This window comes from Sapajus apella, unplaced genomic scaffold (assembly GCF_009761245.1).
Source record: "Sapajus apella isolate SASKATOON/1434 unplaced genomic scaffold, GSC_monkey_1.0 scaffold91, whole genome shotgun sequence".
In the NCBI taxonomy this organism is placed as follows: domain Eukaryota; kingdom Metazoa; phylum Chordata; class Mammalia; order Primates; family Cebidae; genus Sapajus; species Sapajus apella.
In genome coordinates, this window is record NW_022437031.1 from 3,183,550 (window position 1) to 3,200,718 (window position 17,169).

General features: G+C 38.1%; 1 protein-coding gene across 1 annotated transcript in view; it reads left to right on the top strand.

The window, feature by feature from the left end:
* HEPH (hephaestin) overlaps positions 1–17,169 on the top strand; it is a 105,165-nt gene that overhangs the window by 9,876 nt on the left and 78,120 nt on the right. The window contains 6 exon segments of the mRNA XM_032255817.1: positions 799–1,011; positions 9,529–9,711; positions 10,887–11,141; positions 13,294–13,462; positions 14,654–14,790; positions 16,185–16,316. Of these exon segments, the coding sequence (XP_032111708.1) occupies positions 799–1,011; positions 9,529–9,711; positions 10,887–11,141; positions 13,294–13,462; positions 14,654–14,790; positions 16,185–16,316 (1,089 nt within the window).

The window sequence follows — 17,169 nt, forward strand, 5'->3', positions numbered from 1 at the left end:
GACAAGTCATTGTCTCTCTCTGGGTCTCAGCTTCCTTCTCAGAAATGTGAAGATAGTCTACCATTTAACACAAGGAACTATTTGAATGGCATCTCCATAGAATATTTGAATATTCTATGAAAAGAAAAGAGAATGCTATAAACGTGATGGATGGTTATTCTAGTGTCACAGTCCTCGGAAAGCTCCATTTTATATTTCCTTAAGGGGGAATTCAGCTTATTTATCTGTACCTCCCTTATTCCTGGCCCAGTAATGTATAGTACTGATAACAGTGAGTGAGAGGAATAGAAAGGGAAGTCAGAAGACTCTCTGGATGGGCCACTAAATTCCTGTATGATCCTGGACAACTTACTTTAGCTCAGTTCTCTCTTCCATACAATGGAGAAGTGAACCAACTAATCATTAAGTTGATTGTAGACGGAAATTCTGTGATTGCCTGCTTTTTTTTTAAGTGAGTGTTTGAAGGGAGGGAATTCTGTCTTCTTCCATGCTTCTATGCCACCAGCTTTATGCTAGGGCATTACCAGATCAGGCCAAGCTGTGCTTTTCCCAGCCACAGAACTTTTCCAGTGGCTACAACCTTTCCACCCATTGTTAATATGAGGACTAGATTTTTAGGTTAAATGTTACCTAAATCTGTGCTCTCCTTAGGTTGTGAGGAACACTGTGCAGGATGTTAGAATTCTACATTTTACAAGACTGAACCTAGGGTTCTACATGTCAGCTGTCTCTTAATTTGTATATTTACCATAGTCCTTCGCTTACTCTGGGCCTGGGCATGTGCAATTTCATTTCTAGGTTCCCTGTACCCAGATGGTTCCTCTGGGCCACTGAAAGCTGATGACTCTGTTCCTCCGGGTGGCAGCCATATCTACAACTGGACCATTCCAGAAGGCCATGCACCCACTGATGCTGACCCAGCGTGCCTCACCTGGATCTACCATTCTCATGTAGATGCTCCACGAGACATTGCAACTGGCCTGATTGGGCCTCTCATCACCTGTAAAAGAGGTATAGGTCCCAGAGATAAGCTATGAGGTGCAGTTTGAGACATCTAGGGGTAGCAGTGGTATGGTTGAACCACCCACATATTGGGCAGCAGCCTGAGTATTGTTAATTCAGCACTCTTGTTTATTAGTAAGAAAAATTTCTGTTAAACTCAATTTCCACTATTTTTTTCAATTTCATTACTCTTTTTCTCATGGGTTAGGAACAACTTTTTTTTCAGGGTTGTTGTGGTACAGGTGGTATTTGATTACATGAGTAAGCTCTTTAGTGGCGATTTGTGAGATTTTGGTGCATCCATCTCCTGAGTACTATACACTGCACCCCATTTGTGGACTTTTATCCCTCGCCTCCCCCAACCCTTTCCTCCAAATCTCGGAAGTTCATTGTATCATTCTTATGCTTTTGCATCCTCATAGCTTAGCTTCAATATATCAGTGAGAATATACAATGTTTAGTTTTCCATTCCTGAGTTACTTCACTTAGGATAGTAGTCTCCAATCTCATCCAGGTCGCTGCAAATGCTGTTAATTCATTCCTTTTTATGGCTGAGTTGTAGTCCTTTATATATATGTACCACAGTTTCTTCATTTACTCCTTGATTGATGGGTATTTGAGTTGGTTCCACGATTTTGCAATTGTGAATTGTGCTGCCATAAACATTCATGTGCAGGTATCTTTTTTGTATAATGACTTATTTTCCTCTGGGTAGATGCCTAGTAACTGGATTGCTGGAACAAATGGTAGTTCTACTTTCAGTTCATTAAGGAAGCTCCACACTGTTTTCCATGTGGCTATACTAGTTTACATTCCCACCAGCAGTGTAGAAGTTTTCCCTGTTCACCACATCCAAGCCAACATCTACTGTTTTTTGATTTTTGGATTATGGTCATTCTTGCAGGAGTAAGGTGACAGCACATTATGATTTTGATTTGCATTTCCCAAATCATTAGTGATGTTGAGCATTTTTTCATGTTTGTTGGGCATTTCTATATCTTCTTTTGAGAATTGTCTAGACATTTTCTCAGCCCACTTTTTGATGGGATTGTTTGTTTGTTTTCTTGTTGATTTTTTTAAGTTCATTCTACATTTGGGACATTAGTCCTTTGTCAGACATATGGATTGTAAAGATTTTTTCCCACTCTGTGGGTTGTCTGTTTACTCTGCTGACTATTCCTTTTGTTGTGAAAAAGCTTTTTAGTTTAATTAAGTTCCAGCCATTTATCTTTCTTTTTATTGCATTTGCTTTTGGATTCTTGCTAATGAAATCCTTGCCTAAGCCAGTGTCTAGAAGGGTGGATCCAATGTTATCTTCTAGAATTTTTATAGTTTCAGGTCTTAGATTTAAGTCCTTAATGTGTTTTGAGTTGATTTTTGTGTAAGGTAAGAGACAAGAATCCAGTTTCATTGTCTTACATGTGGCTAGCCAATTATTTCTGCACCATTTGTTGAAAAGGGTGTCCTTTCTCCATTTTGTGTTTTTGTTTGCTTTGCCAAATATGAGTTGGTTGTAAGCACAGTATTTCGGTTTATTTCTGGGTTCTCTATTCTGTTCCATTGGTCCAAGTGCCTATTTTTATACCAGTATCATGCTGTTTTGGTGACTACGGCCTTCTAGTACAGTTTGAAATCAGGTAGTGTGATGCCTCCAGATTTGTTCTTTTTGCTTAGTCTTGCTTTGGCTGCACTGGCTCTTTTTTGGTTCCATATGAATTTTAGAATTGTTTTTTCTAATTCTGTGAAGAATGAAAATGGTATTTTGATGGGAATTGCATTGAATTTTTAGATTGCTTTTGGTAGTGTGGTTATTTTCACAATATTGATTCTACCCATCTATGAGAATGGGAGGTTTCCATTTGTTTGTGTCATCTATGAGTTTTGTTTTTTTTTTTTGGAGGTGTTTTTTTTTTTTATATTAAAAGTATGCATATTTATTTGTAATTTTTTGATCAACATTTAATTTGTTGTAAGACATATCCCATACTTTGATGGACAACAGAATTGATATGAAGACTTTTCATCATTGTGCTTACAACATAAATTTTAGTAAGTCTTTCTTTGTTTATGCTCAATTTCAAATTAACTAATGAATTTTTTTCCCATTTATTTATTTTATTGCATTTTAGGTTTTGGGGTACATGTGAAGAACATGCAAAATTGTTGCATAGGAACACACGTGGCAGTGTGATTTGCTGCCTTCCTCCCCATCACCTACATCTGGCATTTCTCCCCTTGCTATCTCTCCCCAGCTTCCCACCCCCCACCGTCCCTCCCCTATTTCTCCCCAACTGACCCCAGTGTGTAGTGCTCCCCTCCCTGTGTCCATGTGTTCTCATTGTTCAACACCCGCCTATGAGTGAGAACATGCGGTGTTTGATCTTCTGCTCTTCTGTCAGTTTGCTGAGAATGATGGTTTCCAGGTTCATCCATGTCCCTACAAAGGACCCAAACTCATCGTTTTTTATGGCTGCATAATATTCCATGGTATATATGTGCCACATTTTCCCTATCCAGTCTATCGTCGATGGGCATTTGGGTTGGTTCCAGGTCTTTGCTATTGTAAACAGTGCTGCAATGAACATTCGTGTACACGTGTCCTTATAGTAGAACGATTTGTAATCCTTTGGATATATAACCAGTAATGGGATTGCTGGGTCAAATGGAATTTCTATTTCTAGGTCCTTGAGGAATCGCCACACTGTCTTCCACAATGGTTGAACTAATTTACACTCCCACCAACAGTGCAAAAGTGTTCCTATTTCTCCACATCCTCTCCAGCATCTGTTGTCTCCAGATTTTTTAATGATCGCCATTCTAACCGGCATGAGATGGTATCTCAGTGTAGTTTTGATTTGCATTTCTCTGATGACCAGTGATGATGAGCATTTTTTCATATGTTTGTTGGCCTCACGTATGTCTTCTTTTGAGAAGTGTCTGTTCATATCCTTTGCCCACTTTTGAATGGGCTTGTTAGTTTTTTTCTTGTAAAACTGCTTTAGTTCTTTGTAAATTTTGGATATCAGCCCTTTGTCAGATGGGTAAACTGCAAAAATTTTTTCCCAATCTGTTGGTTGCCGATTCACTCTAATGATTGTTTCTTTTGCTGTGCAGAAGCTGTGGCGTTTCATTAGGTCCCATTTGTCTATTTTGGCTTTTGTTGTCAATGCTTTTGGCATTTTGGTCATGAAGTCCTTGCCTACACCTACGTCCTGAATGGTTTTGCCTAGATTTTCTTCTAGGGTTTTTATGGTGTTAGGTCTTATGTTTAAGTCTTTAATCCATCTGGAGTTAATTTTAGTGTAAGGTGTCAGGAAGGGGTCCAGTTTCTGCTTTCTGCACATGGCTAGCCAGCTTTCCCAACACCATTTATTGAACAGGGAATCCTTTCCCCATTGCTTGTTTTTGTCTGGTTTGTCAAAGATCAGATGGTTGTAGAAAGGTTGTGTTGCCTCCGAGACCTCTGTTCTGTTCCATTGGTCTATATCTCTGTTTTGGTACCAGTACCATGCTGTTTTGATTACTGTAGCCTTGTAGTATAGTTTTAAGTCCGGTAGTGTGATGCCTCCTGCTTTGTTCTTTTTGCTTAGAATTGACTTGGCTATGCGGGCTCTCTTTTGGTTCCATATGAAGTTTAAGGTGGTTTTTTCCAGTTCTGCAAAGAAGGTCATTGGTAGCTTGATGGGGATAGCATTGAATCTGTAAATTACTTTGGGCAGTATGGCCATTTTCACGATATTGATTCTTCCTAACCATGAACATGGGATGTTTCTCCATCTGTTTGTGTCCTCTCTTATTTCGTTGAGCAGTGGCTTGTAGTTCTCCTTGAAGAGGTCCTTTACATTCCTTGTTAGTTGTATTCCTAGGTATTTTATTCTCTTTGTGGCTATTGTGAATGGAAGTTTGTTCTTGATTTGGCTCTCTTTAAGTCTGTTACTGGTGTATAGGAATGCATGTGATTTTTGCACATTGATTTTGTATCCCGAGACTTTGCTGAACTTGCTTATGAGTTTCAGGAGGTTTGGGGCTGAGACGATGGGGTCTTCTAGATATACAATCATGTCGTCTGCAAATAGAGACAATTTGACTTCCTCCTTTCCTATTTGAATGCCCTTTATTTCTTTTTCTTGCCTGATTGCTCTGGCTAGAACTTCTAATACTATATTGAATAGCAGTGGTGAGAGAGGGCATCCTTGTCTGGTGCCACATTTCAAGGGGAATGCTTCCAGTTTTTGCCCATTCAGTATGATATTGGCTGTTGGTTTGTCATAAATAGCTTTTAACCAAAGACAAAAACCACATGATTATCTCAATTGATGCAGAGAAGGCCTTTGACAAAATTCAACAGCCCTTTATGCTAAAAACACTCAATAAGCTAGGTATCAATGGAACGTATCTCAAAATAATTTTGGAGGTGTTTTATAACTTTCTTTGTAGAGGTCTTTTGCGCCTCAGTTAGGTATATTCCTAAGTATTTAATTTTTTTTTTTTTGCAGCTATTGTAAAAGGGATTGAGTTCTTGATTTGAATATCTGCTTGGTCACTGTTGGTGTATTGAAGAGTACTGATTCGTGTACATTAATCTTGTATCCGGAAACTTTGCTGAATTCTTTTATCAGTTTTAAAAGCTTTCTGGAGGAGTCTTTACAGTTTTCAAAGTAAATAATCTTATCATCAGCAAACAGTGACAGTTTGACTTCCTCTTTATAGATTTGGATGCCTTTTATTTCTCGCTCTTGTCTGATTGCTCTGGCTAGGACTTCCAGTACTATGTTGAAGAGGAGTGGTGAGAATGGGCATCCTTGTCTTGTTTCATTTCTCAGAGGGAATGCTTTCAACTTTTCCACATTCAGTATTATGTTGGCTGTGGGTTTGTCATATATGGCTTTTATTACTTTGAAGTATGTCCCTTGTATACCAATTTGGCTGAGAGTTTTAATCATAAAGGAATGTTGGATTTTGTTGAATGCATTTTCTGCATCTATTGAGATGATCATGTGATTTTTAAAAATTCTGTTTATGTGGTGCATCACATTTAATGACTTGCATGTGTTAAACCATCCTTGCACCCCTTTCATATCCATCAAGTACAGGTACGAAACCCACTTTATCACAGTGGATTATCTTTTTTATATGTTGTTGGATTCAATTAGCTAGTATTTTGTTAAAGATTTTAGGACTTCTGTTCATCCAGCGATAACAGTCTGTAGCTTTTTTTCTGGTTATGTCCTTTCCTGATTTTGGTATTAGGGCTATGAACTTTCCTCTTAGCACCATCTTTGCTGTACCCCAGAATTTTTTTATAGGTTGTGTTATTACTGTCAATCAATTTGAATAATTTTTAAATTTCCCTCTTGATTTCGTTTTTCCCCCAATGCTCATTCAAGAGCAGATTATTTAATTTCCATGGTTTTGAAGGTTCCTTTGGAGTTGATTTCCAGTTTTATTCCACTGTGATCTGAAAGAGTACTTGTTATAATTTCAATTTTCTTATATTTGTTGAGGTTTGTTTTATGAACTATTGTATCATCTATCTTAGAGAAAGTTTCGTGCACTATTGAATAGAATGTGTAATCTGTGGTTGTTGGATGAAATATTCTGTATATATCTGTTAAGTCTATTTGTTCCAAGATGTAGTTTAAATCCATTGTTTCTTTGTTAACTTTCTGTCTTGATGACCTGTCTAATGCTGTCAGTGGAGTATTGAAGTCACCCACTATTATTGTGTTGCTGTCTGTCACATTTCTTATGTCTATTACTCGTTGTTTTATAAATTTGGGAGCTCCAGTGTTAGGTGCATATGTGTTTAGGATTGTATATAGTTTTATATATATATAAAGAAAATTATAAAAATTTCTATATGTAGAAAATTATAAATTATATAATTTTCCTGTTGGACAAGGCCTTTTTACCATTATATAATGCTCCTCTTTGTCTTTTTTATTTTTTAAATTTTTTATTTTATTTTTATTTATTTATTTTTTTATTGCATTTTAGGTTTGGGGTACATGTGAAGAACATGCAAGATTGTTTCATAGGTACACATATGGCAGTGTGATTTGCTGCCTTCCTCCCCTTCACCTATATCTGGCATTTCTCCCCATGTCTCTTTTAACTGTTGTTGCTTTCAAGTTTGTTTCGTCTGATATAAGAATAGCTTCTACTCATTTTTGGTTTCCATTTGCATGAAATGCCTTTTTCCACCCCTTGACTTTAAATTTCTGTGAGTCCTTATGTGTTAGGTGACAGTTTCCTAAAGGCAGCAGATGGTTGGTGACTTCATATCCATTCTGCATTTTTGTATTTTTTAAGTGAGGCATTTAGGCCATTTACATTGAATGTTAGTATTGAGATGTGAGGTGCCATTTCATTCATAGTTCTATTTGTTGCCTATGTGCCTTTTTGTTGTTGTTGTTGTTTTGTTTTGTTTTTGCTTTTTAAATTGTATTTTTGTTTCATAGGTCCTGTGTGACTGATTTATGTTTTAAAGAGTTTCTGTTTTTATGTGTCTCCTGAGTTTGTTTCAAGATTTAGAGCTCCTTTTAGCAGTTCTTGTAGTGGTGGCTTGGTAGTGGCACATTCTCTCATTTTTTTTTTTTTTTGTCTGAAAAAGACTGTATGTTCCTTCATATATGATGCTTAGTTTTGCTGGATACAAAATTCTTGGCTGATAATTGATTTGTTTGAGGAACCTGAAGATAGGACCCTAATCCCTTCTAGCCTGTGGGGTTTCTGCTGAGAAATATACTGTTTATCTGATAAGTTTTCCTTTATAGGTGACCTGGTGCTTTTGTCTCACAGCTCTTAAGATTCTTTTATTGTTTGTTTAATTTTAGATAACCTGATGACAATGTGCCTAGGTGATAATCTTTTTGTAATGAATTTCCCAGGTGTTCTTTGTGCTTCTTATATTTGGATGTCTAGGTCTCTAGCAAGGCCAGGGAAGTTTTCCCCTATTATTCCCCCAAATATGTTTTCCAAACTTTTACAATTCTCTTCTTCCTTGGGAACACTGATTATTGTTAGATTTGGTTATTTAACATAATCCCAGACTTCTTGGAAGCTTTGTTCATATTTTCTTAATCTTTTTTCTTTTTCTTTGTTGGATTGGATTAATTTAAAGACCTTATCTGCAGGCTCCAAATGTTTTTCTTCTACTTGTTCAATTCTATTGCTGAGACTTTGCAGAGCATTTTGCATTTCTGTAGGTGTGTTCAATGTTTCCTGACGTTTTGATCATTTTTTTCTTTATGTTATCTATTTCCTTGAATATTTCTCCCTTCAATTCTGTTGTATTTATTTATATATTTATTATTTTCTTTCACTGGGCTTCACCTTTCTCTGGTGCCTCCCTGATTAGCTTAATAACTAACCTCCTGAATTCTTTTTCAGGTAAACCAGGGATTTTTTTTTTTTTTTTTTTCAGGTTAGATCCATTATTGGTGAGCAAGTGTGATTTTTGGGGGGTGTTAAATAACCTTGTTTTGTCATATTACCTGAGTTGGGTTTCTGGTTCCTTCTCATTTGGGTAGGCTCTGTCAGAGTGAAGGTCTAGGGCTGAAGGCTGTTCAGATTCTTTTGTCTCATAGGTTGTTCCCTTGATGTAGTGCTCTCCCTCTTTTTTTTTTTTTTTTTTTTTTTGGATGTGGCTTCCTGTGAGTTGATCTGCAGCAATTGTTATCTCTCTTTTGGGTCTAGCCACCCAGCAAGTTTACCTGGCGCCAGGCTGATACTGAAGGTTGTCTGCACGGAGTCCTGTGATATGAACTGTGTATGGGTCTCTCAGCTGTGGATACCAGCACAGTATTTGAGGCGTCTCCAGAGTCCTGCAGGAGCAGTCCACTTCCTTCAGAGGGTCGGTGGGTCCTCTTGGGATTCCTGGTTTGTTCTTGCAGGATGCTGGAGCTAAAATTTGTGATGCCAGCCTCTGCACGCTGCTCTGTCCATCTGAATCTTAGCTGCAATCTAGTCCTGCCTCCTGCCTGTCATCATGATCCTAGGAATCTTTTTTTTTTAAAATATTAAAAACAACAAAACACCCAACTTTTCTACTCTTTATATTTTTCTTCTTTTACTTTTAAAGCTCAAATTAGTGATTATAAAGTCAGTTCACATTGAAATCAGATGTGTGGTAAGAATTTAGATATGGATAAGATTGAAAGTGTGGTCATCAGGGTTTGGGTAGGATTTTGCTGGTAGTAGGCTATGCTCCAGGAGTAGTCAGACTTGAAGATCAGAGGGTTACAGGAATGTGGTCAGATTCAGGCCCTGAGTTGAAGACATAGGCAGGGGTGGTGGGAGGGAATTATTGTAGATCCTTTGTGTTCTAACGTCAAGTCCTAGCTTCACCTGAATTGGTGGTTTTATGGGGAGTTTGGAAATGGAAATTAACATAAGAAGATTATATCTGCTCTTCTGTTGCTTACAGATTCTTAAGACCCCTATTCTTTTCTTATGAGTACCCTTTTCAGCTTACTATGGCTAAGGAAATAATTTTCTCAAGAGAAACTTTATTACTTGTCCTAGGAGCCCTGGATGGAAACTCTGCTCCTCAACGGCAGGATGTGGACCATGAATTCTTCCTGCTCTTCAGTGTGATAGATGAGAATCTTAGCTGGCATCTTGATGAGAACATTGCCACTTACTGCTCAGAACCTGCATCAGTGGACAAGGAAGATGAGACTTTTCAAGAAAGCAATAGGATGCATGGTGAGCGGGGAAAAGGTGGTCAGATTGTGACAGGGAACATTGTTGAAGGGTATCCACTGGTTATAATGTTTGGTGGATGCTTTCACATACATAGTCCTTTTTAATCATCATAAGAATCAAGAGTAGTAGATGGATCTTTCTTATTTTATGTGTGAGGACACAAAAGCACCTAAGATTATGCAGTAGATAAATGGCACAGCTAAAGCTCCAACCCTCATCTTTCTGACTGCATAGATTGTGCTCTTTCCATTAGGCTACCTGCCTCATAATGTAGAATAGCACATAGGCTGGTGACAGCCTGTGGAATAGCACACAGGCAAAAGTTATATACTATATGTTTAATTACTTTGCTGGGGGTTGCCCACTGATACAATTAATTAATATTGATTTGTTTTAAAAAGGAAGAACCTAGCAAAATTATCCATTTTGTGGAGAAAAATGGTTTCTTTCAAGCTACCTTGCTTATATCCCCTATCCAACGCTGTGCTTATGTCTATAAGCGCATTGACCATATTAATTAAATTAAAAAGAAACTAAGGCACAGAATCCCTGAGGCATGAATGGAGAACTGATTTTAGGAATATAAACAAGTCGATTTTGTTTTTGTTTCATTAAGGAAGTCATTTACTGGCCGTTGGTGACTGCGGTGGACTAAAAACCAGACAGTCACAAAAGGAAGTGAAAATTCAGAAAGAAGATGTAAAGCATGGCTTAGACAGCTCAACTTTCTCTTGAGTTTTCCACCAATTTATTATAATAGCCATGCTAATTAGTCAGCCAATTTGACAAGTGTCCTGTGGAAATTTTTAGAATAAAACTACGCTGAAAGAATAGCCTGCAAAATAACTCAATTCCTTAGATGGTTTCTTCACATTTTTGGTTTGGAATATTGGCTTTAAGCACTTAATAGCTCTATGGCCTTAGGAAAGAAGTAACTTAACCTCTCTGAGCCTTGCTCTTCTCTCTCTCTCTTTTTTTTTTAATAAGACTAATAATATCTGCCTATTTCTCAGGGATATTTTTGAGATTTAAAGAAGATAATACACATGGTTAACACAGTGTACTCTTTATAACCTCATTCAAATGTTATTTACTATTATTATTAAATGATAAGGCTTCTTCCATTGGGCAGTCCTTTCCTAATTCTGATATTTTCTTTGGGTTTTCTTTTGCAGCAATCAATGGCTTTGTTTTCGGGAATTTACCAGAGCTGAACATGTGTGCACAGAAACGTGTGGCCTGGCACTTGTTTGGCATGGGCAATGAAGTTGATGTCCATACAGCTTTTTTCCATGGACAGATGCTGACCACTCGTGGACACCGCACTGATGTGGCTCACATCTTTCCAGCTACCTTTGTGACTGCTGAGATGGTGCCCTGGGAACCTGGTACCTGGTTAGTTAGCTGTCAAGTGAACAGTCACTTTCGAGGTGAGATCCAACATTTCTAACACTTGGGGTGTAAGAGGTAGGTATGATAATAGTCAAAGGAGGCTGGACTTCTGGTCTGCAGCCATAAGTTAAGTCTTCCAGTTGAGGCATCTTGGGACAAAGGATGGCACAATAGATTAGAAGTCAGCGGACCCAAGTTTTTTCCTGAATCTACTGGGAAACTTGCTGGGTAAACTTGGACACAACTCTCTGTGTTTAATCTTCTCCATCTTGAACATAAGATGCTTTGGGGATGAATAGGAATTCTTTTAATAAGCTTTTTATTGTTTGCTTAGAATTCTAAACAGTTAAGACCTGGAGACATTTTCAACTTATTGAACAGGGAGTAAAGGAGAGATTAGTTAAAAGACAGTAACATTTCCATAGGAGATCATCGTGTATTGTGGGTACCTAGTTGCACTCTGGTTGGAACAAAATAAGAGTAAGAGTGGAAGGTTTTGTTTTTAAAGGGAGAAACATTAAAGTAATGGCATTGCAGAGCAATGTATTGAGAAAAGTCAGAGGCATCAGAAGGAAGGAAGAGCATATGAGGCCGTGGAAAGAGCAGTAGATAATTGATTAGGTTTGAATTGTAGTCTTAGGTTTGTGAAAAATATTATGAGACTTCAGGCAAGTGCCTTTCCATTTCTAGGCCACATTTGCCACATCAGTAAAATGGGAAAGTTGGTCTAACTAGTCTCCAAAATCATCTTCGGCTTTCCTTTTTAAGAATTATTTGATGTATGGTAGATTAGAAGGGTGTCAGAAAAAATGATATGTGAGTAAGTGAAGTGGATTAGACTAAGAGGAAAATAAATCTTGGGAGTTAGGTTTGACACAATAGGGGCCAGTTACATGTGCTCCATTATCCGGGGTATGTCTTACCACCAAAGCTTTCTAGGTATGAGAATATAAATATGGATTGGGGTTAGAGATGCAGCATGATTGTGGAATAAGTATGGACCTTAGAGACAGACATGCTTGGATTCAAATCCTGGTTCCATCACTTGTTTAGCCACCTTTGATAAGTTATGTCACTTCTCTGAGCCTATTAATGGCAGTAGTGATGCATACCTTGTAAAACAATAATGAGATTTTAGACAGAAAATGCGATTTTTGAATCTTAGAGAATAGGGGGATTATGTGACCAAGAGAGTAGATTTAAGAGAAGAAAATGAGCACTTAAGATGGGAGCTTAAGTCTCAACTCCACCTCTAACTAGCTGTGCAACCTTGGGCAAGTTATTTAACCTCTCTGATCTTTTGTTTTCTTCATCTGCAAAAGGGGACATCAAAAGTCTATTTTGTACAATGGTTGTGAAGATTGATAGAGGTAACATATATACTCCCTGGGACTGAAACTTTAGAAAATATGTAAAGCACCTGACACAGAACCTAACATAATACGTATTGAAGAGAATGAATATTCTTTCCTCTTCCTTCATCATATCTCAGATTTCTAATTTACAAATTTCAAATCTCCCTGGGAAGTTGTGGGACTCTAATAAAATAATGTAGCTGAGTGAGCTCTATAAGTTGCTAAGCCAATATAAGACAGTACTATCCATTGCCATGCTGACTTAATATAGCATATTCCACATTTGAAAGCACTACTTAGAATCTACATTTTCCTGACAGTCCCAAGTCTGAAACTTCATCTCCATGAATACAAGATGTTCTTTTATTTTGGGAGCTTCCCAGTTTATAAATAATTAACCTCTATATTAAATATGATGCTCCTACCAGCCCTATGAGGTGGATTTTCCTATTCTCTCCTTTGGCAAAAGAGGAAAGCTCGGACTGAGGAAGTGACTTGTCTAAGGTCCTGCAGATAGTGGTTAAAGGTCGAGGTTGAACTCAGGTTTCCTTACTTCTGTCTCTGTGATGTTGCTACAATGTGAGCCTTTATGCAGAAGCAGGAATGAGGATCTAGTAAATGCCTCAGTGGTGGCATAAGCAAGTGGAGGTACCTGAATTTTACCTGGGCTCTCTCTCAGCCAGGTGCTTTAAGAGTGAGAGAAAGTGGTCCATTTTGGAGTAAAGAGAGTAGTGGAGAGTTGGCGGAGGAAACACTAGCAGAAGGAGGAAAGTGAGTCTTCTGGGTAAAAATCCTGTTGGATAGAATGGGGCCAGTTATAATGTTCTTCCCTCAGATGGCATGCAGGCACTCTACAAGGTCAAGTCTTGCTCCGCCACCCCTCCTGTGGACCTGCTCACAGGCAAAGTTCGACAGTACTTCATTGAGGCCCATGAGATTCAGTGGGACTATGGCCCGATGGGACATGATGGGAGTACTGGGAAGAGTTTGAGAGAGCCAGGCAGGTAAGAGGCAGTGGGCTCCCTCTCCTTACTTCTGTGTCCAGCTCCAAACACCTATTATCTTTTTCCCAGAAATCTCTCCCTTTACTTGGGGATGCACATCATTGTCTGGCTGGGGTTACATGACACAACTGTTAGCCAAGTTCTTGTGGCCCTCTAGAGAGCTTGCTCTTGGGGTGATACAGGTAGCAAAGCTTTTTGTGAGGTTATTCCATATCTCCAGCAAAGGGTCCAAGCAGAATTTCAAGTTGATTCTACTATAATTCCTGTCCATTATCATAAAGGAAAGCCCAGTTGGGACCAGCTCCTGTATCAGTTGAAATAGCTTTTTTTCTAGTTTTTATTCACTTTACCCATTATTTACCTCCTTGCTTCTTCATTTCTTTTCTATAGTCCAAAAGAGGCATTTAAGTAGGCATATGAAAAGCACTCTGAGAAATATAGGAAGGGAAGCAATCTGCCTTTTGGCTATTCCATGCTCATTCTTTTGAAGGAATTTCTCCAAGTTCTCCTGCCTCATGCATGACCCAGATGTGGGCGAGATAGAGCAGGAGGTTAGTGCCCTACTCAGTTGCTGGGTCTCATGTCATACCACTCACTTGGCAATCAGTTGTGACAGGTCTTCCACAGAGGAGGCACTTGATAGATGACTAAGGGAGGGGCTGGGGAAGATCCTTTATGGTTATACTTCTAGCAGAAAATAATAGTGTAAATCTGCAGCAAACAGGAAAGTTGGTGTTTGAGTCTCAGCATAGATTCCAGGATCTCCAATTGGGCTTATTAATTTAGTGGGCTTTCATTTTAGAGTGAGACAAAGGATTACTAATACCTAAGGATGATTAAGAACGAGGCAAACTATGAGTCTCTGGAGGGCAGAACTGGTTCCAGAGCCTGGAACTTATAAGCAAGAATATTACACTAAAAAAGAATTCCAATAATTTAAAATAAACAGTAAGGGAGATTGTTTCTTTGGGATATGAGTTTCTTGTCTTTGGAAAGGCTCAAGCAGAAGCTGTATATAACTTACTAGTGGTGTCACCAAAGGAGATATCTTCACTGGTGGGAGTTAACTCAGATGAGCTCTGAGGTCCTTTCGAAACATAAACATTTGTAACTTGATGAGACGAAGGGTGAGATGGGAGTCTATTTTGATACCTAATAAAATCATATCATATTTTCCTTTTTATATATCAGTAACTCAGATAAGTTTTTCCAGAAGAGCTCCAGCCGAATTGGGGGCACTTACTGGAAAGTGCGATATGAAGCCTTTCAAGATGAAACATTCCAGGAGAAGATGCAGTTGGAAGAAGATAGGCATCTTGGAATCCTGGGTGAGGAATTTTTAGCTTATGAAATTCATTGACTAGAGCCAGAAACGTGAGGAGAACTTTGAAACTTGGGCCTGGACATGACTTAGGAGCACATTGTAGACCAGTGTCTTCTAAAGTGAGTCTTATGTGAAGATTGTTTTGTGAAAAAGGGTTACGAGTTTGAATGTGTTTGAAAAAACACTAAGTTAAGCAGTTAAATAGTGCTTTTTTGCTACAGGATTTCTAAGAGCCTTAGATTTATTTTTGTTTATCATGAATCTCCACTTTTTTTCAGTGAATGTCTTCCAATACCACTGATGTACAGTACACACTTTTAGAATTCCTTCTCTAGAAGGGTTATACAAGGAAGTAAGACTATCTAGGTTTTCGGCCATCTGGGACCAGTGGCGGATTGGCATGACATGCAGACATGCTTGAAACAGGAAGCATGCAGAATAGGCTTAGAGTCTGAACTTGAAGAAGGTATCTAGAAGGGCTAAACCAAAGTTAGACGAGGTTTAGTAACATGATGGAACCAGAAAATAAAATAAGCAAGATGGAAAAAACTTTGGAAATTAATATAATAGACCATACTCGGGATAGGTATGTGCCAGTTGATTCTAGCTCTAATAATGGACAATAAGTCTTACGTCAGCTGGATAGGGAGATATAATGATGAGAAATCCACCCTAGGAGTGGTGAGTATGAAGGAATTATTATTGGCTGGATTTCAGTATGGGTGCCCAGTCTTTGAGAAGAGGTGTAACATTAGATGTGGAAATTGAGTAGGAAACCAAGCTAGAAACTCTGACCAAGGGTTAGAGCCAGCATAAGTGCTCAGTTTTGGTACTTTTGGTCTGCCTCAAAGGTGACCTAAGCTAGATTAGATGTGGTGGGTAGTGAAGTTCAGAAGAGTTTAGAAGTTGTGGCTCTATTTACCTACTCCAGTGCCTGGATAGAAGATATAATAATACTCTTAGATAGTTCCACCAAGAGATGCAGCTATGGGATCTGGGACAATAAAGTAAGTGAAAATGAGGTTGGGCCTGACAGTGGGATGAAAGAAAGTCCTGGCCTCTGGTCCTGGTTGAATGGCTAATCAACCATTTAAATTTGGGCAGATAAATTCCACCTCTCTCAGCTGAAATTTTCTCATCTGTAAATTGGAGTTAATTCCTGCCCTACATGCCATAAAATGATGTTTGACAATTGAATAACATAATGGATTTTCCAGTGTTTTTTATAACTGTAAATTTCAATACACTTGAAAAGGATTGTTCTTATTATTACAAAGAAAAGAGTTCTTTATCTTCTTCACTTTGACTTTCCTTTTCTTTCCCTCCTTCTTCTTCCATATTCTTCCTCCCTGTTCATCCCTTTAGTCATTCTCATTGTCTCTCCTTCCCATTTTCCAGGGCCAGTTATCCGGGCTGAGGTTGGTGACATCATTCAGGTGGTCTTCTACAACCGTGCCTCCAAGCCATTCAGCATGCAGCCTCATGGGGTCTTTTATGAGAAAGACTATGAAGGCGCTGTGTACAATGATGGTGAGCCAGCAGGGTTTCTGGCAAATGTGGGCTCCAGGAGGTATCAGGTGTCTCTAGAAAACAAATAAATGGTGGATGGAGAGGGAGAAGTAGGCAGAATTAGTTTCCATATGTGAATGTTGTTGAATGAATGAATAATATAATAGCAAAGCAGAGCTAGGCTTCACTAATCAGAGAAAATTTTAAAAAATGTATTTAAATATAACCTAATTCTAAATCAAGTGTATTATAGAACTTTGGAAAGCAGAAAATTACAAAGTAAACAAACATCATTTATAGATAAATTGTCATATAACTTTTGATATAACTTTAAATATTTTTGTGTGTTTATACAAGTCTGTATAGAGATATATGATCATATGGTTTGTACAGTTTTGCATCCTACTATTCTCACTTACCGTTGAACTGTGTTCGTTTTCCCATGCCATTATAATGTTACATTTTAATGACTATATAATACTTTATGTCAAGGATTTGTCATAATTTACTTACTTTATCCTTTGTTGCCTAGATACATAGGTTTTTTCAGTATTTTTGAATATTGTAAGGCAGGTTGCAGTGAACGAATGCATACATCCTAGCTTGCATTTTGGATTACTATATCAGAAGAGAATCCTAGAAGTGACAGTATTGTGTAATTAATTTTTTACTTTCTCTAAGAATATTGATGCATGCTAATTCTAGCCAAAATATAAAAGAAAAATGGAAATCATAAATGGAAAAGTTGCAGACAAATCTAGAATGAAAATTCTACAAGGCAACTGGTCTAGTCTCTTGAAGAAGTCAATACCATCAATAGGAGGATTAGAGACATAACAATCAAATGCAGTGTGCAAACTTTGAGTGAATCTGT